Source organism: Macrotis lagotis, chromosome 8, assembly GCF_037893015.1.
Source record: "Macrotis lagotis isolate mMagLag1 chromosome 8, bilby.v1.9.chrom.fasta, whole genome shotgun sequence".
NCBI lineage: Eukaryota > Metazoa > Chordata > Mammalia > Peramelemorphia > Peramelidae > Macrotis > Macrotis lagotis.
Window position 1 is genome coordinate 3,950,124 of NC_133665.1, and position 22,694 is coordinate 3,972,817.

General features: G+C 40.1%; 2 protein-coding genes across 7 annotated transcripts in view; one reads left to right on the top strand and one right to left on the bottom strand.

Annotated features, from left to right (window-relative positions):
- Nucleotides 1-4,405, top strand: part of DNAAF8 (dynein axonemal assembly factor 8) — a 55,771-nt gene extending 51,366 nt beyond the window's left edge. For all 3 annotated transcript variants that reach the window (XM_074196294.1, XM_074196296.1, XM_074196293.1), the window contains one exon: nucleotides 3,476-4,405. The gene's annotated coding sequence lies outside the window, so the exon portion shown is untranslated. The remainder of the gene's footprint in view (nucleotides 1-3,475) is intronic.
- Nucleotides 4,406-6,260: 1,855 nt separating this feature from the next.
- ZNF500 (zinc finger protein 500) lies at nucleotides 6,261-18,361 on the bottom strand. Of its 4 annotated transcripts, XM_074196300.1 has the most exons (8): nucleotides 18,311-18,361; nucleotides 16,965-17,459; nucleotides 15,025-15,139; nucleotides 14,370-14,461; nucleotides 13,195-13,303; nucleotides 11,236-11,349; nucleotides 7,974-8,540; nucleotides 6,261-7,611 (listed from the first exon to the last, which is right to left on the bottom strand). In XM_074196300.1, exons 2-8 carry the CDS (start codon nucleotides 17,349-17,351, stop codon nucleotides 7,538-7,540), a joined length of 1,458 nt encoding a protein of 485 aa, XP_074052401.1. In that variant the 5' UTR covers nucleotides 17,352-17,459; nucleotides 18,311-18,361; the 3' UTR covers nucleotides 6,261-7,537. The 4 variants fall into 4 exon arrangements, with proteins under 4 accessions (XP_074052401.1, XP_074052400.1, XP_074052398.1 ...); XM_074196297.1 differs by having other exon boundaries at nucleotides 6,481-8,540; XM_074196299.1 differs by lacking the exon at nucleotides 11,236-11,349 and having other exon boundaries at nucleotides 6,476-8,540.
- Nucleotides 18,362-22,694: the final 4,333 nt, after the last annotated feature.

Consider the following 22,694-nt stretch of genomic DNA (forward strand, 5'->3'; position numbering starts at 1 on the left):
TTGTGTAGCCTAAAACAACCATATCCAGTTCCTTTGGTGAACATGATCTCTGGGTAGAGGCCAGTCTGGGAGCCATGCATTGGTCACCACTGCAGCATTGAGTAGGAAAAGCAGAGTTAGAAGCTGCCGGAGTTGGGGAAGCTGAGAATCGAAGGAGATGGATAAAAAAGACCATTTGCTGAGGCAGAGATAGAATAATCAACCCAGGTATTTAGATGATCAGAGGATGGGGAAAGTAGTAGTTATAATTTTTTTTAATTTTTTAATTTCTTTTAGTAGTGTATAATTGCAAGATGATGTCTGCAAGGAGCCCACTGGGGTATTGGAGATGGATTGTGACTGGGAGATGCAAAGCAAAGAGTCTCTACTTCTAAATCAGTTACTAAGCTCTGTAGTTTCTATGTAATAACAGATCTCACATCTCTTCAATACTCCCACTGGGACCATTCTAAATCCAGGTCATCATCATTTGGATTATAGCCTGCTTACTAGGTTTCACCTCCAATCTCACTCCAATTCATCATTCCACTTTTGCCCTTTAATCTTCTTAATTTATTGTTCCAGTCATATAACTACTATTCATAAACCCTTAGTGACTCCCCATTACATAAAATGTGTATGTGTGTCTGTCTGTTTTTTCCTAGCATTTAAGGCCTTCAGTAATCTGGCTTTAACCTTCCCTTGTAACCTCCTTGACACTATTCTCCTTCTTGTACTCTATATTCCAGTCAAACTGGGCTACTCACTGTTAACTATTTCCCTTCTTCATCCTCCTTTGGCCACCCTGTCTCCCCTATTTGGAATAGACTATTTCCCCTTTCTCCAATTTCTCTATCTGTGGATATTCTTTCATTCCTTCTGAACTGGACTGAGGAAATATCTATTATATTAAGCTTTCCTGATTCATCCTACCTGGACCTGTGATCTCTCCATTCATTTACTGATATTTCTCTAAATCAAGAAGGCTGGGGTGGGAGGGGTCTAGCTAGAAAGTTACACTCAAAGCTACCCCAAGTTGGAGGCCCATGGTCTTCCTTAAATAACCTTGACTATCAGGAGTTGTGCCCTCTACTTCAGGAAAAGCACAGCCTGAGTGGCTTTTGATGGATGAAGACAACCAGTCTATTCTGTTTACTATCAAGGGAGTTCTCTCAAATTGACTTGGTTAAATGTAGCCTCACAGAAACTCTATTCTAACAGATTAAAACTCACAGTTGACAAATTCTTCCTTTCCTCTTATCCCTTTTGCCTTTTTTTTTTTTAGGTTATTGCAAGGCAAATGGGGTTAAAGTAGCTTGCCTAAGGCCACACAGCTAGGTAATTATTAAGTGTCTGAGATGGGATTTGAACCCAGGTACTTCTGACTCCAGGGTCGGTACTTTATCCACTGAGCCACCTAGCCGCCACCTAGCCGCACCCCCCCCCCCAATTTGCCTTTGAAAGAGGATTGTGCATTGCTGGAGAGACAGATGGTATAATGGATAGAGAATTTGTCTCTTCCAAATCAGGAAGGCTTAGCTTCAGATCCTGCTTCTGACCAATGCTGGCTATGTGTCCTGGGGCAAATCTCTTAAACTAGATATCAGTTAACAAGATGTTTGTATATATTGATAGAGGGAATTTCTTCATCCTTGAGTTCTCTATAACTTAAAACCAGAGTTTCAGGCCTTTGTGAATAGCATTTCTTCCATTTGATTATAAACTATTTTTAATCTCTCCCAGGACTTATAGAATGCCTTGCACATAATATAGATTTAATAAATATTTATTCTCCGTTTATTAGCCTGAAATAAGAAAGCTACAGGAAGGTGAAGATAGATCTGATGTTCTTTTCATTTGAGGATATATCTTACTCTGCTCCCTCTTTTTTATTTTCTAAAAGGATTGTGTTAAACATCTTTCAAATAGAAACAGGATCTGAGACATAGTCTCTGTCTCTCTTTTCTTTTTAAGTACTTATATAGAAAGAGACCTAGGGATCACAATGATCAACTCTTACCTCCTGTAAGAGTATGTTTATTTGTATGTTTATTTGTTAATAGACATTTTTAGCTCAAAGAATAAGTATTGCCTCCTGTGTTTTGGTTTGGTCTGAGGGTAGACTTAGTATATTAGAACAGAATTCCAAATATAGTGTGACCTTGTCCAGAGGACATCTATCCAGATTCCAAAGTTTGGGACCTTTATTCCTCCCCTCAGACCTCTGAACTCACCATTTCTGTAAGAAATTCCCTCTGCCAAAGGTCAATAACTGTTCTGCATCCCTTCCTTATCTCCCATAGTAATGTAAATTTTGATCTACACACCAGGCCTGATATCTTGGGGTTTATTAGCCTCAAAATTCCTCTGGTTTTCTCACTTTTGAATGGCCAAGTCCCATTTGATCAATATTGAAAGGTATTGGGGAAGGCTTCCAGTAAAAGCCACGAAGGGGATATAAAGATGAATGAATTGGGAGCCTTTCTCTATTCATATGGAGCTTGCAATCTGGTAGAAGAGATAAGATTTAAAAGAATACAATCTATTTCAAATACACTTTATTGCCTCAGAAAACACTATATACCTAATTTGTCATTTGATGTTCACAACTCTTGGTAGACCAAAACCTTGTGATGTGAGTGAGTTGGGAGGGGGGAGGGGAGAAATCGGAGAGGAGTTGGTAAGGAGGGGGAAGTTACCACTACTCTGCCCACCCTGAAGGCTAGTCCTGCCTCCTTTCCATGGGCAGAGGAAAAGTCCTGCAGTCTTCTTTCACAGTCATTATCTACTTGTACATCAAGTTTTACTTTACCTTCTGCTTATTTTATGTGTCTAATTTAACACATGAATTAAATGTGTAGATCCTTTAGGAACTAGGAATAGTTTGAAATTTGTTTTCTGCATATTTCTTCTACTTCAGTTAAGACATAGATATGTCAATCTAGACATTCTAAAACCAACTTTGCGACATGAACAGATGCAGGTTTTGTTTCCAAATCAGGTACAGGATTCACTAATGTGAAGTAATAATTGAGAACTTGAAGAAAAAATTGGCAGGAAATAGTGATACAGAAAAATGATCCTTCATTTTGAAGATGTGGGAGGGTGGGGGGGTGGAGAGCACTTAAATGAAAGCTGAAGCACCTCTTAGAAACATTAGAAAAGAAAGGCTGTACTGTTCTCCTTTTCATCCTCATTCTGCATGCAGTCTGGGGGTGAGCTGGAGAAGCAGAAGCTGAAACATGAAGGCACCTATGTGAAGGAATCTTATTGATTTGGATATTTTAATTCTAAAGAAATATCCAGAATGAAACCTTGAACAACACCTTAGGGTTTCATTCAGCAGTATGAAATCCTTACATTAGGAGAGAGGTTAGACTAGATTATCCTAAGATCCCTTCTTATATAGAGTGACCTCAACCAACAGGAACACAGAATAATTTTTTTCTGCTTTTTCAAAGCCATTTATCATCGTTTCTTGTCCCCTTTTCCTCAGCAATTGGAAGAACTAATGTGGAATGTAACTGTCTACCTAACCTTCAAGAGCATTCACCAACACGATGCACACAACTTCTCTCAAAGAAGTGATTCAAAGTAGTTTCTCAGCACAACAAATGAGTTGACTTCATGGAAGGAATAGAGTGAGAATTTCAAATCAGCCTCACACCCTGCACTAGATAAGACTCCTGGCAAAGATTGCAATCCTCCAATTTGACCACTTAGACCATGAAGAAACTGTCAAACTTCTTCATTGACAAAGGAAGCCATGCTTTCCCATAGCATGGGATGCACCTTCCCATTTGCTCAGTATCAGACAAATGAGGAAATATGTCAAAGCCTTTGACACTTGCCAGGATATGAGAGCATCAAATTATAGGAGTCATTCTTCAGTTATCACTTAGATTTCTCTTTGTTTCCTGGAAGTAAGAAAACCTGAACCATGGCTTATCACATTTGAATATTCTTTTCATCTCATATCCTCATATCTAACCATACACCTGATTGTACAGGAGTTAAGGAAGCAGCAGAAGGCCCAGCTAGCATTCCAATAAACTCCAGGGAATTTAATCTAGTCTCCAAGTAGGATAATAGAAAATAAGAAGAGGACTTATAGTTTTGACTGTGACCAAGAATAGGCCTGGACTGCCTTGAAAAACTATGACTTCCCTAGACCTTCCATAACCTCCACCAACTTCTGTAGGCCTCTAGATTACCTTAGGACTTGAGCTCTGACAAGGGAACTCTTCAGCTCGATACTTCCATTTGATGTCAGCAGAGAATTGCCCAATATTCCACTATCTTGGTATTCAAAGGTTTCTGGTTTTTCAATTCCAATGTTTCTCTTTTTCCCCTTTAATAGCAGCAAATATATTAAAATATTTCTCAAATAAAGTAACAGAACATCAACTTTTAGTTCCAAGTTCAACAGCAGTTCCAGATATTATTTGTTAAGAAAATTAAGACAAGGTCAGTGGGCAGGGAATTGTCATCTTGGGCTAAGTACCACCAAGCAAAGACATACTCTGCAAGGTTTTTAAGTGCCACACTATTGTGTTACCAGCTCTCTGAAAACTCACAATGCACTTTTAGTTTATTCTTATTTTACCCATTTCCTTCTTAAATCTAGACAAGCCACAAAAACAAGTTCTGGGGCAGCTAGGTGGTGCAGTGGATAGAGCACTGGCCCTGGAGTCAAGAGTATCTGAATTCAAATGTGGCCTCAGACACTTAATAATTACCTAGCTGTGTGGACTTAGGCAAGCTACTTAACCTCATTGCCTTGCAAAAAAAAAAATCAAGCCCTGATCCATAGACTTTGCTGACTTTCAAGGTGTAAAAGCTCATACTGAAAATTTAAAAACTGATTAAGCTGGTATGAGCTAGTTCCAGGACCCCTCTAAGTATATGCCACTGCTTTATTAGTTTTTCAGCTATCAGTTTGACCAGTGGGGACAGATTGTTTTGTTCTTTTGGTTCAGTACTTGACATAGTTGCTCTTTTGTAACATATCATTTGGTTTATCTTTATAGCTGTATTCATTCTTTTATCAGCCCTTCTCTGAGGTCCAATCTTGAGTATAGAACCTGAGTAAAACTTGGGTCTGTCACTATATACTACACCAAGGTAGCATGTATTGCAAACATATGTACACTTATTTCACTTGTCAACATTTATTCCCTATATTTAGTATTTATGAAAGCAAAATGAGAAATTTTTATTACATTCTGACACACTATTCCCAAACTCATGTCATATAGTCTCTTCTTGAGTATTAAAACTTTTTTTCAGTTTAGTTTGGAAGGTTTGGAAATGGAATGAAGGGCTGCTCTATCACAAGCCATATCCTAAGGGAGATCAGATCCCTATTCCAAAGGATAGAGATCAGATGTTCTTAGCTGTTGGGGTCTGGAATTAGTCCTTTGAGAGAGATAAAAGAATGAAAGCTGGTATTAATAAAATGAGTAAAGGAATCAAAGCTGTCAATTCAAAACAAGCAATCAAGGGCTCTAGGAATGAGGAAGTTGAACAAATAGGAAGCTGTGGTGGTTTATTGAAGATGGACCATTCTCCTGAATGGCAAACTAGACAGGAGTTGACAGAAAGTACTGGTGATGGGGAGGCTAGGTGGCATAGTGGATAAAGCACCGGCCCTGTAGTCAGGAGTACCTGAGTTCAAATCTGGTCTCAGACACTAAAAATTACCTAGCTGTGTGGCCTTGGGCAAGCCACTTAACCCTGTTTGCCTTGCAAAAACCTAAAAAAGAAAAAAAAGTACTGGTGAACCAAAGGTGACTGCGGGGTACAACAGGAGGTGGTAGTTAAAATTATCTAGTTCACAAATTTGGGACACCCTGACACCCACCTTCAAAAGCTAGGTGGTCTGGTTATTACACTGGAGGGGCAGTCCTAGGCTAGGCTGTGCCCAGAGAGCCCCTCTAACCTAATCTAGATCTAATGTATCAGGTCAGAAGGGAATCCTGAGGTTCAGAATTAATGATGGTAGTGTGGAAGTACCCAGAGATAACCTCTTTAGTACAAGAACTATGGAATCAAGAACATCCTACCCTTGAGGCTCAACTGATAGCTTGAAGCTCCAGGATAAGTCATGTATTGAGTGGCCTTCAGGTTCCAGTCTACTCAGACAACCTGATAAGATGCTATTCCAAACCAGGAGTAAGCTTAAGACCTGGCATAGCATAAAATGGTAAAATGTACTCCAGCCTGGTTCATGGTGGTTCCCATCTATCCCTAAGAATTTCACCACTCTTATGCTTATAGACCTCTGTAGGGAGAAAAGGAATTGGGCATAATGGGGAGGGAACAATAAGGATGGCAGTAAACCAGCCTGAAGGTGGAGGGAATGTGTTTGAGTTTCTAAATCTGTGTACCAGAGAAGCTCCTAAACCTAAACTGAGGAAAATAGGCTTATCACATTCAACTTAATATTTCCCAAGATCTGAGTTCTTAGATTGTGAACTCTTCATTACAGGCAATCAATCTAATTAGACCCACCAAACAAAGCCCAAATGGTCCTTAGACCCCATAGTTCTTCACCAAATCATACTGAAATACTTCCCAGTTTTGCAGGACCTGCCATAGCTTGTAGTAGTATAGCCTTAATGCGGCAGGGTCACCACCACAATGAAGCATCAGCTGAAGAGGATTTGATCATATTTAAAGTTCATTTAAATCCCACTCTCCAAAAAAAAAATACAAAACAAGGGCAAAAAAATATTGCCTTTATTAGAGGAATGAAGAGGAGCAGGTATTTTCTATATACATATACATATATATTAGAATCTTACTATGGCCCTAGATTAGGTTCACATGAAGGTAAGACTATCAAATATGAAAATACACATGTGGATTTAGGTGATAGGAAGAACTGAAAGGATACTGTCCCAAGAGAGAAATAGCTTCTAGGACTGGTTCCTCCCCAGTAAGAATTGTAATCTACCAAACTTAATTAGCTGACATTGGGAAACCAGGTCTCTGAATCTAATACAAGAGTTATTATTCTCTATTAATCCTCATGAGCCATTCACCATACTGTAAATACTAAATAGTTAAGAGAGGACCTTAGGAGCCTAGTCAAGATTGAGAGTTGAACTGGAAAGAAAGCAGAAGAGGCTATTAAAAAATCCTAAAAACACAGTTAAGCCCAGAGTTTAGAAGACGGGCTCTCAGATTCAACAGGAACAACTCAAAATGCCTAAGCTAGTCAGGTAATATGCCAGCATTTAAGAATGATCTCTCTTAGCTATCTGCACATGAAAAATATTCCTCTACAGAATAGGATGTTCTAAAGAAGACTGGCAACAAAACACATTTTTATAAAGTAATCTTACTTTCACAATGATATCTTCTAGAAGAGCAGAGATTATCTTCTTATGGCAAAAAGTACAAAAGACTGAGTTGAAAATGGTTGGCAAGAAAGGATCAAAGCAATAGTGAGACCTGCGGCAAATAGTATTTGAAAATACAAGGATATTCCTGTGAAATTTTCCTAATCAGAAATCTTCTTTTCACCTTCACAAGCTTCTTGAGTATAACAGAGTCAGACGGTGATATGCTGCCACTTGATAATCCATGTGTTCCAGTCTAAACATTCTGTAGTTATGGTTTCTGGTTCTGTAAAATGAATAACACACTCCTAATCAATGCTGTAAAGTTCAAAATTCTGAAAACAAATATCCTTCAAACAAAAGGAGAGCTGGTATATTGCTGAAATTTTCCACTTTCTATATCAGAAGCTCCTAGTATTTCTGAAAAGCCAAGCTTCAGTACAAAATGATTCCAAACTCAGTCAGTGAGCATGCTCTCCCCTGCGTGAATCTCCTGATGTGTTACAAGCTGGTGTTTCCGTGTGAAGCTTTTTCCACACACCTCACATTTATAGGGCCTCTCTCCTGTATGGGTTCTTTGGTGTTTATTAAGGTCGGTGCCCCTACGAAAGCTTTTCCCACAATTCTGGCATGTATACGGTTTCTCACCTGTGTGGGTTCTCCGGTGTGCACTGAAATGAGAGCTGTTATTGAAGCTTTTCCCACATTCCTCACATTTATAGGGTCTTTCTCCAGTGTGAGTTCTTCGATGTATAACAAGACTTGAGCTCTGGCTAAAGCACTTCCCACATTCATTGCATTTATAGGGTTTTTCTCCAGTATGAATTCTCTGGTGGGTACTGAAATTGGAGCGATCACTGAAGCCCTTTCCACATACAAGACACTTGTAGGGTTTCTCCCCTGTGTGGGTTCTCTGATGTTTGATCAAATGAGAACTTTTGTTAAAGCTCTTTCCACATTCAGGGCATCTGTAGGGCTTCTCTATTATACAGGCTCTCTGAAGACCTATATTCCTTTCCTGAACAGGAGTCTGACTCTCTTTTTCCACTAGTGGGTAGCCTCGATGCCATTCTGACCGAATTACAGAAGTGTGTCCCTGACAGGCTGGTTGAAATCCATGTCCCCTGGACTTTCCTTTCAGGGTTCTACATAACTCAATTTTCATGGCAGAATCCTCCTTGGAATCTTCTTCATTTTCAATCTTGACTTCATAGCCTAGGAAAAAAGAAAATAAAATGATATCTCAGTCGGTCAATTTATAAACATTTATTAAGCACCTACTATCTGCCAGATTTTGGGGTCAAAAAAAGAGGCAAAAGATAATCCCTATTCTCAAAGAGCTCACAATCTAATGGGAGAAATAACATGCAAACAAATAATACAAAGCAAGCCATATAAGGGATAAATAAAAAATAAGAGGGAAGGCACTGGAATTGAGTTGAAGATGACTTCCTATAGGAGGCAGGATTTTAGCTGGAACTTAAAGGAAACTGGGGAGGACAGTAGTCAGAATGGAGGAGGGAGAGTATTCCAGGCATGAGAGACAAAGAGAATGCCCAGAGCCGAGAGATAGAGTGTCTTATTCATGGAACAGGTAGAAGGCCAGTGTCATTGAGTCAAAAACTACATGTCAGGGAGTAAGGTGTAAAATGACTAGAAAAGGAAGAATGCTTGAAAAATTATATTTGTAATTTTTGCAATTTGTAACTACATTTGAAAATAAGGCAGGACATTAGGATTCAAAAAAGCTGCCATTCCATTCTTTTACATCTACTCTCATATCTTAGACTACTGTATTAAGGGAAAAAAAATCTAGATTAAAAACAAGTTTTAAGTAGCTAAGGGGTAGCAGTATCCTTCTGCTTTTTATTAATCACTTATAAGACACCTCTAGGTCCTTGTGGAAATTCCTTCTAAGGAATTCAGAAAACTAGGGCTCCCATGTTAAGTATGCTATATACAGTAGATCCTCCCCAGATACAGGAATGAATGGGATGTGGAATGTAACCCTTCACTAATATTCTGAAATCTTCAACTATAAGAGAACAGAATCTCAATATGGGATTCCTCGGTGAGTGGACCTGCCATCAGATTCAAGGGCAGGATCTCCCAACTCTCCCTCTTCCCCAACACAAATTTTATGAGGCTAAGTGTAAACCAGACTTTGATAACTATGGTATCAAAATCTAGATTCAGTGAATCAAGTAAGACTAGGCAGGAATTGGAGATTTTTTCCTTTTCATACTCAAGAAATTCTCTATATGTCAATAATTAGGAAGGACCAAGCTTTTAATTATTTCTCCTTTGACTGGGTTTCAGATTTGCCATCTTGAAAGTCCTGTTTCAAAGTAGAATGATTTCAACCTACATTCATTTATTTTTTTCAAACCTTCAGTCATTAGCTGAAGAATATACAAAAACAAATAAGACACTATTCCCGACCTTCAGGAGTTTATAATTTAGAAGGGATAATAAATACTTATGAGCATAAGAAGGGTCCAACATCCTGAGAAGATAAGTAAATACTATAATAAGATGGAAAGATCCTGAAGGCTGGCATCTTTTCAACTGTGCCTTGAAAGAGCAGGATGTCATGAAAAAGGGTAAAAATATCACTTGTACAAAAATATTCATAGCAGCCCTGTTTGTGGTGGCAAAGAATTGGAAATCAAGTAAATGTTCTTCAGTTGGGGAATGGCTTAGCAAACTGTGGTATATATATGCCATGGAACACTACTGTTCTATTAGAAACCATGAGTGATGAGAATTCAGGGAAGCTTGGAGGGATTTGCATGAGTTGATGCTGAGTGAGATAAACAGAACAGGAAAAACACTGTATACCCTAACAGCAACATGGGGCTGATGTTCAACTTTGAAGGACTCGCTCATTCCATCAGTACAGCAATTGGGAACAATTTTGGGCTGTCTGCAAAGGAGAGTGCCATCTGTATCCAGATAAAAAGTCGTGGAATTTGAACAAAGTTCAAGGACTATTTAATTTAGGAAAAAACCTAGATATCTTATTGTCAGATCTTGTTTTTTCTTAGACTTTTTTGTCTCTTAAGGATATGATTTCACTCTTATCACACTCAATTTGGATCAATGTACAAAATGGAAACAAGTAAAGACTGACAGATTGCTTTTAGTGGGGGGGGTGGGGGGAGGGAAGTAAGATGGGGGAAAATTGTATAACTCAATATCTTTAATAAAGATAAATTTAAAAAAAAAGAGAAGCAGGATGTCAATGGGCAGAGATGGGAACATAATATGATTCAAGAACCTGAACATGCATGCCAACAGGATTCACTGATTCACAGAATTTTATGTCAACAGCTTACTTTTCCAATTTCTTTTCCTATTAGATTTGACTTTGTTTTATCCTAATAAGTTGTCTAAATATGCTCTGTTAACTAGAATTCAAAAATTTTGGCATGGGCTCAATGATAAAAGCTTCTGTCTTTTTAGTATTGTTAGTTTTCTATCTTCTTTTAAAGGATAAATGTTTTCCCTGATTCTACTGTTCTATGTCTCTTGTACAATGTTCTGCATCTAATTTTATAAATGCTTAATGACTGAGTGATTTTTTTAGATTGTATTTTTTCCCATCCTATCAACCTATGCTGTTTTTTAGCATTCACTATTATTCACCTGGTCTGATCTTCTTCCTTTAGAAGCCTCCTTCCCTTTTAGCTTTTTATGAAGTGTTTTATTTAGCAATCTTGATCACCACTTTCAGCACTACAAATCAAAACAGCAGCTTTTTGTTGTGCCTTAAAACTTTCACTAGACAATATTCATCTCTTTGTCTATCATTTTTTCTTACCTTACAGGAGGCAACATTTCATTAGCAAAATATTCAAAACCCAAACTTCCATGATAGCTGAAATCCTATCACTGCTGTTCTCCTCACCTGTGTGATTATCTCTTGGAATATCCCTGTCCTTAAAAACTTGTAGATTCGAATTCCACACTCCTTCCCTTCGATCCAGTTGGGCAATTTGATTTGGTTTGGGAACAGGAAGCCCTGTTCATAAGGAAGGTCAGTATTCAGTAAAAGGAATAGGAGAAACTCTGTTTACATACAGAATCTGCCTCCAAATAGGAGGGTTAAGTCCCAGGTCCAGAAATGTAGCGTGAATTTCCTCTGTTAACTTCCAGAGAAGCCAAAAACCCCAAGATGAAAAAAAAAAAGAGATTAACTAAGGTTTGAGAACTTCCATCACGTACAATTAACATACCCCAATGTGAATTCAGCCATTAATGCTGAAAGATTATGCAAAGTAAGTTCAACAAGCACAGCATTTTCCTTTTAGGAGTTTACAACTTACAATAGAAGACTGACTATATCTATTTGGGTGGGTGGGGGGGTAACTGAAGTTAAGTGATTTGTCCAGCTAGTAAATGTCTCAGGCTGAATTTGAATTCAGGGCCAGTGCTCTATTCACTGCACCCACCAACTGCCTCAATACTCACTTTTAATTAATACAAAAAGATGTGGCAATCAACTATGTAACACTTCTAATTGATTTTGGTTTATAAAAGGAAAAAACAATTCGGTTGCTTCAAAACAGAATGGATGTCTGTGGAAAGATATATTAATATCAGTTATATGGGAAAAGTTCCTGGGAAGGTAGTATTTTAAGGGTATTTGATTTATGGAAAGGAATTTAGTAAACTAGGAAATCTTAATTACAAAGAACTGTATCAGAAAAGACTTAGAGTGAGAGTAGAAATGGATAAAAAAGGCCTTGAGTAGGTTTCCTTGATGGTCAGATAATGTAAAAAATGAAAAAAAAAAGGACATTAAGCAGGTAAAAAACTTGAAGATGAAGTTGCTCCTAAAGCACAATGACCTTTCTGTAAGACTGACACTGATGATTAGTAGAGCATACATTAGGAGCACAATATTATCCAAAGGAAGTGAGAGATTTTAATTGATTCCATCTCTTACTCAATCTCCCTAATGACCAATGAATGGCACATGCTGTGAGTCTAATTGCCAGATGAGACTAGAGATGCTTTCTATGACTGAGACATAACAAAACTATTCATTAGCTCACATGGGAATCTATCCATGACTGTGTTATGTTATCATGTTTTAGAGGAGAGTGTGGTAAAGCCCACGGACCCCCTTGTTGTAGAGTATACCAGAAGTGATTATAGAAGGTATCGCTATAAATGTGATTTGTAAGACAAATTGGCCAAGTTTAGTGATGGTAGCCAGGTATGGTGGCACATCCTCTTTACTGGGGCAGGCTGAGACTGATGGATCTCTTGAGCTTGGGAGTTCTGAGCTACAGTACAGCAAGAAACAATCCAATGCCCCATATTAAGTCTGCACCAATGGTGTTTCCTAGATTCAGGGGTTACCAGGCTATCCGAAGGAGGAATAAACTGGCTTAGGTCAAACATGAAGGTCAAACTGGCTTAGATCAAACAGTTCAAAGCTTCTAAACTAATCAACAGTGGAAATGGGCCTATGATTGACCACTGTACTTCTAGTCTGGGAAAAACAAACCCAATCCTCTTCCCTCCCACTCACCAAAAAGTAATAGAATATTAATAGAATGTTCATGTAGTATCTTATATGCCTCCTATATTATCTGGACTACTCACATACTACTTTGAATTTTTAGTTATATTTTTATGTATATGTCTTATCTTTAACTAATTAGACCAAGAGCCCCTTATAGCTCCTCCTAACTCCATCACTCAAGACAGTGCTTTGCACATAATATGAATCTATTAAATATTTATTGACTGATATTCACTGGGGTAAAGTAGTAAAAAAAAGGGGGGGGGGAATACATTAGAATGACATCTCTAAAACCAAAGGGATAACAAGCTTCACTTAATATAATCATGTTACCATAATTCTCCTGTAGGATATCCCTATGGGGTTCTGTTTGAACTGGATCCTGATGCCCCAATTCTTCCTGGGATAGGTACATAGCCATGTCCTCCAATGTCACTGGCATCTGCAAAAATCATGTAACTCCACTCAGTCATATCTACCTCAGGCTCAACTCTTTGGTCCAATTTTATGGTGAGCATCAATTACTCTCATGATGATCTACAATCTTTTCACTAATAGCCCAATAACTGCTGGGATCACTTTTGAATCTCCTATACTACATATCTAATCTGTAGCTGAATCTGTTGACTTTAATGTTGTTCATTTTAGTTACATTAAACTCTTTTGTGACTCTATTAAGGGTTATTGTTGTTCTTTTCTTTTTTTTCCAAAGACACTGGAGTGATTTGCCATTTTCTTCTTCAGCTCATTTTTATAGCTGAGGAACTGAGACAGAGTTAAGTGACTTGTCTGGGGTCACATAGCTACTAAATATCTGAGGCCAGCCAGATATGAACTGAGGAAGATGAATTTTCCTGATTTCAGGCTTAGTGCTTTCCCCACTGGGCCACCTGGTTGCCTTCATATTACCTACTACATCTTTGAATTCCCTATCTATGTATAAAAGCCTAATAAAAATTAGATTTTGTATAAAAGTCTCTAACACAGATTCCCTGATTCAGAGGGAAATGTTGTAAGGGAAGGGAATGGTGAAGGGGAAAACTTCAGGAAAGATGAAGACAAAAATCTGTATCTTTTTGTTTGAATTAATGTGTACAGAACAATTTTTTAAAAAATCTCATTTGGTAGGGAGATTGATTCCTCTCAAGAATTATTCTCCCTTAATACATACACATACAGACACACACATACACACACACACACACACACACACATACAGAGACACAAAAACACACGCCATTTGGGATTCTGTTCAACATGGAGCCTACTAGCCTATAATACTTGACTAAGCATAATTCTCTAAAACATCTTGTGACTCAATTCAAATCATATGTACTTTACTTTATTATCTGAATTCTGGATTATCAAATATGTTAACTCCAGAATAAAAAAATACCTTGTTTTTGGGAAAAATTGAAATAATACCTATTTCTTGTATTGGTGTTTTGTAAAAAACAATGTTGGTTGGGCTGGGGCAGAGTGGAGTGGTATGGGGGAACATGATTCACCTGGGACCAGGCAGAGATTAATGCATTTGCTGTTTCCTGCTCTCTAGTGTTCTCCTCCCGGAAGAGAGCAGAAACTTGGGAAACAGATGAACCTATGGAAAGAGAAGGGTCATGAGTTGAGTCAGGGCTATCCTCTCATCAAGATGTCTACCCTAAAATATCTGAAGCTTGTCCCAACCCCTCACCACAGGTTCTAATGCCATATACCTGGCAAAGTGCTAGGTGGAACCACTAAATTCCTTTTGTTTGTTTTTGTTTCTAATATACTTTTATTGATTTTGTTAAATATTTCCCAATTACAATAAAAAATTTAAAAACTGTTTAATTCTTACCTCATACTTAACTCTGTCTGTATTCGTAGAATCAGATATAGAGCTGGAAGAGACCTCAGAGGCCATCTAATCCAATCTCACTGAGGCCAAGGAAAGTTACATAACTTGGTTAAGATCACAAAGGTCACAAATGTCAGAGGTGTGATTTGAACTGAGGTCCTCCAATTGGAGCCAATGCTCTTTCCATTATGACACCTTCTAATCTTGTCCATTTCCCACTCATTTAACCCAGATTCTATCCTGATTCTCCCCAGTACCCTCTTTCTTTTCCCTCCATACCAAATATCTATTCCTTTCATTTCCACAAAAGAGCAGTTTCTCACCTCTCTTTGGTCGAAGTTGGAGATTTTTTTTGGATCTGTTTGGCTGTTCCTGTGATCTGAAGAAAGAGTTCTGTGCTCCCTCCTCTTGGGACCTTGCCTCCTGTTGCACTGCTCCCTGGAACATCAAAGGTTCTTATGTTATTTTCTGGGGCACCATTTCTTCTGATATCACCTTCTATCCCATCTTAGAGACTGTAATCTGGGAACAGCCCATATCCCTTTTCCAATTACAAAGGAATAAGTTTCTTCTCACCTTTCCCCTTACCTCAAAGGGTTTTTCTCCACTTTTTATTCTTTCCCCTCTATTCTCTAGCCTGTTTTTTCCTGAGTTATAATCCTTTGCTTCTCACATTTCAATCTTGTGCCCAGTTACATTCTCTACCCTCTGAGACTGCTAGAATCTCTTATTCTTCTGATGATTGTTAGTTTGTTTCTTAGAATTGAGGGGAATTTACTTGGTGCAGAATTTACTAGATGCAGAAACAACCAAGTGCCTCTTCCAAGATAAAAGGTAAGATGATCAGGTAAAGCCAGTATTGCCTGACCTTGGCCTCTGAGTCAGTGATCTTGAAATACCTACCTCAGAGAAAATTTGTTGAAAATAGATGTTAAGGAGTGATTAGGGGTACTGTGCTGTACATTCTTAACCTTAACTACTTAACTCTCTTTACAAACCATTCCTTTCTGTCACTTTTATAGATGACCCAATATCATATTTCTGTGAGATGAGAGCAATTCCCATTGTTTTGGAACTGTACCACTCAATTTTTGATTCCATGATGCCTTCTCCTCTTCTGTAAAAATCATTGTATGTCATCTATTTAAGTAACATTTTATTGATTTATTTTGTTTTGTCCCAAGTGATTTTCCAACAAACACCTAAACCATATCACCACAAGTATATTTCCCAAAAACAATTATGCAAAATTGTTTAATTTAAAAAAGTAAATGATACTTTTTCAGTTTTGAAATTTATCGACTTAATAAAAAAGGATAGTTGTGCTATTAACTTTGATATTCTGGTACTAGCATTACCTTCTATCATAATTTTATTTTTTAATTAATATTAATTTGATTCTGAGAGCTTAAGAATCTTGCAAAATCCTGGAAATTATGAAATATCCTAAGATACCCTAAAACTCAAGGGCTGGAAGTCCTTTTCTCACACTTCTAAAGTAATCCTATTAGCAGATCTGGGTTATTGCAGCCTATTGTTTCTATTCATCAATAGATGTCTTGTTCTAATCTTCTTTGTTCAGTGATACAATAACTATTAGGAAGAATTTCTTGGTGATTGGAAAGGACAATACTTGAAAATCATAAGAGAAAGACATAGAGTAGTGTTTTTCCCAAAGAAAGCACTGCTCCAACTGAATGATGGTAAGATTTGCTTAATTAATATAAACTTGAATTTTATAGTCAACTTTTCAGGAATTCACCTATTCTGTAAAACAAGTAATACCAGTCAGTACATAACATTACCAAAGAAAATGACAACCAGTTCTGGGGGCTAGGGAAACTTAAGTCAATGAACAATCAAGGATACAAGAGGCATCATGGGAAGATCCAAAAAAGACTCAAACAAACAAGGAAGAGAGGGTCTAATTCCTAACTCCATGGAAGTTACTGCATGGAAACAAATCAAGGACCACCAAGAACAAAATAGGAAAGAATCTTTCCCCTTCCCCCCGGTTCTGTATGGTCTTGTTTGTATTGGGTGTAACTTTGACAGTAAACTAGAAGTAAACTGATCTATACCAGTCCTCAATAAAATTACAGTCCAGGTGAAAAAGTCTATAATTTTAAGGCTCAGCTGACAGTGTCTGCCAAAAGAACTTCAGAATTTTAAGGGATTAAAAATTGAAAGGATCTCATCTCCTGTTAATTGAATCTCACTCACTCACTATGACAACCCTTCAGAATTAAAATCTCTTCCTCACCCTCTGTTTCCTGGGCTCTCTCTGCAAACCCTCGACCAGGACCACTGCCTCCTCACCACTCTCTGGATGCTGTTCCCGTACCCAAGTCTGGATCTCCCCTGGCAATACTGTCAAGAACTGCTCCAGCACCAACAGCTCTAGGATCTGCTCCTTTGTACGCATCTCTGGCCTCAGCCACCGACAACAGAGTTCCCAGAGGCGGCTGAGAGCCTCCCGAGGTCCAGCCACCTCCTGATAGCAAAACAGCCTAAAGAGCTGTCGGAAGGTCTCAGGACTGGGATCATTCTTTTTCTCCTCTTCCCAAGGGAAATCTTCTTCTACCTTCACAATTAGGATCTCTTCCTGCTCCAGTGGAGATTGGAGCTGAAGGCCAAGGGCTGTAGCCATAGTCCTGAATGGAACCAACTCCGCCACAGGGCTCAGAAGATCAGCTCTGTCTCAGTTATGGGAATAGCAGGACCTTTGTGAAAGGAATTTTTCCCTCCCTTTGGGGCTCTGAAGAAGAAATAGCAAAATCTGTGAAATCATAGGACTAGCTCTTAATCCCCATCCTTATCAGACTCTAACTCAGCTATTTGACCAAGGGAAGGCCATTTAAATGAAACCCAGAGAACAAAATAAGATTGCAATAGATAATAGAGTGGGCACTAAAGGCAGAAGAACTGCTTTCAAAATCTACCTCTAATCCTACCTGTGTGATCCTAGGCAAATAACTTCAAATCTGGAGGTCTCAGTTTCCTCATCTGTATAATGAAGGAGTCTGAACTACTAGGTTATGGACTCTTAACCTGGGGTCTAGGGATAGATTTCAGACTTCCATGGGGAGGAAAAAAACTTCACATTTTTATTTTCACTAAACTGTAATAATTGAAACAGCAGTTCCATCAATTGTTAAAAAAATATTCTATTATATAATAATGGGGTCCATAATTTTCACCAGACAGGATGAGGGGAAAGGTGGGGAATGGGCACCTACTCAAGGGTAGCAGTGACAATAACAGCTAACATTGACCTAGCGCTGACTGACCAAGTCCACGGCCGCTGCACCAAGCACCTCACAACTAACGCCATTCTACAGGTGAGGAAACTGAGGCCAAGAGAAGCGACTTGCCCGGGATCGCGCCTGTAAGTGTGGGGGGATCCGAGCCCCTGCGCCTCGCACTGCCAGGTGCGCCCCGGGCTCGTTACAGGTGAGACGCGTGATGCGAGCCTTGCCCCCCCCCCGCCCCGCCCCGACAGCGCTCCAAGGAAAGGTCAGGGGTCACGCTCGGCGCCGGCCCCGCCGCCGCCGCGGGGACGCGCGGGGAGGGCGCGCGGAGCTCGGGGCCGCCTCCTCCCCCACTCACCGCTAGGGAGGCGCCGGCCCGGCCCAGGGCAAGAGGGAGGCGCGCGGGCGGAAGCGCGGGCGCGCCTGGAGCCTCGCCCTGACCCGCCCCTCCGAGGAGGAAGCCGGCGCCCAGTCCGGGGCGGCGCGGACGGCCGGACCTCAGGGCCGGGACGGATTGGCTTGACCGGGGCGTCGGGGGCAGAGAATGAAGGGAGACGACTGGGTCGGGGACGGAGGGCGTTGTGGGTAATGTAGTCCCCTGCCGGCGGTGCGCGCGTGGTGCCGCGGCCTCCGCCGGACCAGCACTGTCACCTTTTTGACGTCTTTGCTCTTTGATAACAGTATTTCGTCCTAAAACGCGGGCGCTCAGCACGGCCAGCAGGCCCGTCGGTCAGTGCCCCGTACTGGGCTGTGCGTGACACACAAGATGGAGCACCTTCCACGGCCCCGCAAAGCCGCAGCCGCGGGCGTGCAGAGAAGCTGCCGCCTCGCGGGCCTGGGGGCGGGGCCGGGGGACACGTGACCACGCGCGGGGCGCACCGGGGCCAGCAAGCGCACGTGGGCGCAAGCGCGGGGCTCCGCCCGAGGCCGCCGCGGAGCCGCCCCGCGGACAAGGCCGGCGGCTGGGCCTCAGGCCGGAAGGGAGGGCCGCGGGAAAACCCAGTGCAGAATTGTACGTTGTATTTTTAGGGGAACTAAGAACTCACAGAGGCGTTTGCACTTACGGAGAATTGCCCTAAGTGGCTGTGGGTAAACTAAAATGCGGCAGCGAGACTCCACATGTTGCCGTAGCCTAGGCACGAGGTCACGCAGGCTTTAACGGAGCTGAGAGTCGTGTGGGTGCCGACAAGGGGGCGGATGTGGCAGATTGTGCCGGTAAAACCCTCAAAATGTTTTCGACGGAGGGGATGTGGAATCCGGGATAATGCTGAAATTACAAACCTGACATCCTGACAGCATGGTGGTGTCAATGAAATAAATAGGGCAGTTGGAAAGAAGCAAAGCTTTAGGTAAAAGATGACTTCAAATTGAGAAATGTTGAGTTTAAGATATCTTAGAGATGTTTTGTTTTAAATGTCCAGAGCAATTGGTGATTTGTAAATGAAGCTGAGGGGTTGGGGGAAGGACAGAATATAAAAGCAGATGAAAAAGAAAGCAGCTGCAAAAAAGGATTATAAAAGAAATCTGGGAGCACTCCATTACAGCAATGGATAGTGGTTCATTTACAAGATTAAGATAAATTTTGTAGGGGCAGCACCAAGGGAGTGTTCCCTCAAATCAAACCCCCCCCCTTTCAATCCCCAAATTAATTCAACAAGTTTCCATATCAATAACTCTGAGGGCTAAGGGTTTCTTTTTCATAGCTCTAGAATGGAATTTGCCTTAAAGATATCTAATTCAAGCCTTTCTTTTTAATGATTAAGCAGTAAACAGAGATAGTCTTTCAATCAAGATCTGATTTTAAGTGCCTCTGCTGATATATATATATATATATATATATATATATATATGTATATATATATAAAATAGCTATGTAACCCTGAGCAAATCACAGAATCTCTCAGTGTCCTCAAGGAATTCTCTTCAAAGCCTAAATTGCACAGAAACAGAACATTCATTATCTGCATTAAAAAAAATTCTTTGCTAGAGGAAGAAATTATATCTTGGAAAAATAAAAGGAAAGAAGAAAGAAAAGGAAGAGAAGGAGGGAGGAAATCAAGTGACTTAGTCAAGGTCTATGATGAGATATCTATTACTCCTCTTTCTATTATATTTTGTATACCATCCTCCAAAAGTCACAGGCTACATGTGGTTCAGTTTTGTGCTATTGAAGAGTCTATAGAAACCACTCCTGGCTACAATTAATCTGTAAATTTGATCCTGGCTTTTAATGATCTAGTCCTAAATGAAAACAACATATTAGAATTTCAGGAATGAATTCTTACCTTTCTCAGGTTCTCTTGAACTAACTTCTCAATCTCCTTTACCTTTTTAGACATAAAAACAAAAGGGGAAACAATTTAAGTGTAAATAGTTACTAAGCAAGTTTCCTTGGCTTATATTGATGTTCAATGTTTTTTTAAACTTCAAAGTTTTTAAAAAAAATATAATTTAAAAAAGAACAAGAGGGTAAAGGCTGGAAGAAAAAGGAATTCAGAGCAGATCTAATCTCAAATGGTAGTGTTATGAGAATTATGTTTATATATTTTTTATAATCTGGGGGAGGGGTGTCAGGGCCATTTCTCCCATAAGAGGGTTATTGAACTGCTTGAAACTTGTCCTGTGGGCTGTAAATATTTACTTAAGGCCTCAAATGTTCCTCAGATAAGAACCCAAAAAAAAGGAGTAAGTAAAGGCTTTCCAAAATAACTTGTCTTATTTAAGGAAAGATCTTAAATGTCAACTGCAGTTAACTCCTTGGTTATCTTGTTGACATGTTAATTCTTTTCTTCTTAGCCATTGTGAACCCTCTAAATATGTTTAATCCATAACATGACTTAGTTTACCTTTAAAATCTGTTTAACTATGTTTCCTTATGTGATATATGAGATGATTCTGTATAACTAAATTTGTTGAATTTTTATGACACTGAAGGACGCACAGGATAATTAATATGACTTTTTAATTTTACAGCCTAAAAGAATGTTTGAGATTGCAGTATGTAAAATACTTTATTTCTCTGTCTGATAATAATTTTCCCTATAAAAGCTTGTCAGAGGATGGCGACATGAAGGGATCAAGTCTTAGGAGCTCTCTGATAAAAACTCATAAACTAAGGACTCTAACTAAACTTTCGAGAGACAGAACCCACAAAGGGACCCAGTGAGGCAGTTCTCCTACTCAAGGTAACCTGGAAAAGAGGAGAAAGGCTCTGCTCCCCGGGGTCGGAGGGGTGGCCTGCCAGAGGGGTGGCCCACCAGAGCCAAAGAACTTCAGCCTCCCGGAGGCAGCCCCAGGGTGCTGGGAGCTGCAGCTCACAGCAGCGGGGGAGTCTCCTGAGCTGCACCCCGGGAAGCATCGGGCACAAAGTGGGGAAACAGCGGGGGACCTCTGCCAGAGCCAGCACGTGGAGCCCAGCCCTCAGGGCACACAGCAAGCAGCATGGTCTTTCCCCAGCCCAGATCCAGGAAACAGAAGCAGGCGGAGCATGGGCATGAGCCCATTGACCTGAGGGAAGGGAGTGAAGAGAGAGAGACTGCCAAGCTCTGTCCTCTGCCCCTGGAATAGGACTCTGGGGCTCTGAACACATTCAGATCCTAATCCCAGTCTAGCTCCCCCCCATAGAACAACAGGGCCCCCCCCCACCTCGGGCCCATGGCAGAGGGGGTGCATATGGTCATTCACAGACCAGGAGGGAAGACAGAACCTCACACACTGAGACCCTTGTGGGACTGTCCCAAAAGCTCAGGAAGGACCCCAAAAAAACAGGCTTAGGCTGGGAAAATGAACAAGCAAAGAAACAAGAGGAAGACTATTGAGAAATATTTTGCAAATGAGCCCAAGAAGGATCAAAATACTCAGTCTGAAGATGAGGAAGCACAAGCTCCTGCATCTAAAAACTCCAAGAAAAACAGAAATTGGGCTCAGGCTATGATAGAGCTCAAAAAAGACTTTGAAAATCAAATGGGGGAGTTGGAAGAAAAACTGGGAAAAGAAAGGAGAGAGATGCAGGAAAAACATGAAAATGAAGTCAGCAGCTTAGTCAAGGAAATCCAAAAAAATGCTGAAGAAAATAGCATGCTAAAAACCAGCTTAGGTCAAATGGATAAAACAGTTCAAAAAGTTATTGAGGAGAAGAATGCTTTGAAAAGCAAAATTGGCCAGATGGAAAAAGAGATAAGAAAGCTCTCTGAGGAGAACAAATCCTTCAGACAAAGAATAGAATTCAGGGAGATTGATGAATTTACCAGAAATCAGGAATCAATATTTCAAAACCAAAAAAATGAAAAATTAGAAGAAAATGTGAAACATCTCATTGAAAAAACAACTGATATGGAAAACAGACTTAGGAAAGATAATTTGAAAATTATTGGAATACCTGAAAGTCATGATCAGGAAAAGAGCCTTAACATCATTTTCAAAGAATTACTACAGGAAAATTGCCCTGATATTCTAGAAGCAGAGGGCAAAATAGAAATGGAGAAAATCCACCAATCCCCCCGAGAAAGAGATCCCAAAAAACCAACCCCCAGGAATATTATAGCCAAGTTCCAGAACTCCCAAGTCAAAGAGAAAATATTACAAGCAGCCAGAAGGACACAGTTCAGATATCGTGGAGCTGCAGTCAGGATCACACAGGACTTCGCAGCAACTATAGTGGAAGCTCGTAGGGCTTGGAATACAATATACCAGAAGGCAAAAGAGCTTAGAATGCAGCCAAGAATGAACTACCCAGCAAGGCT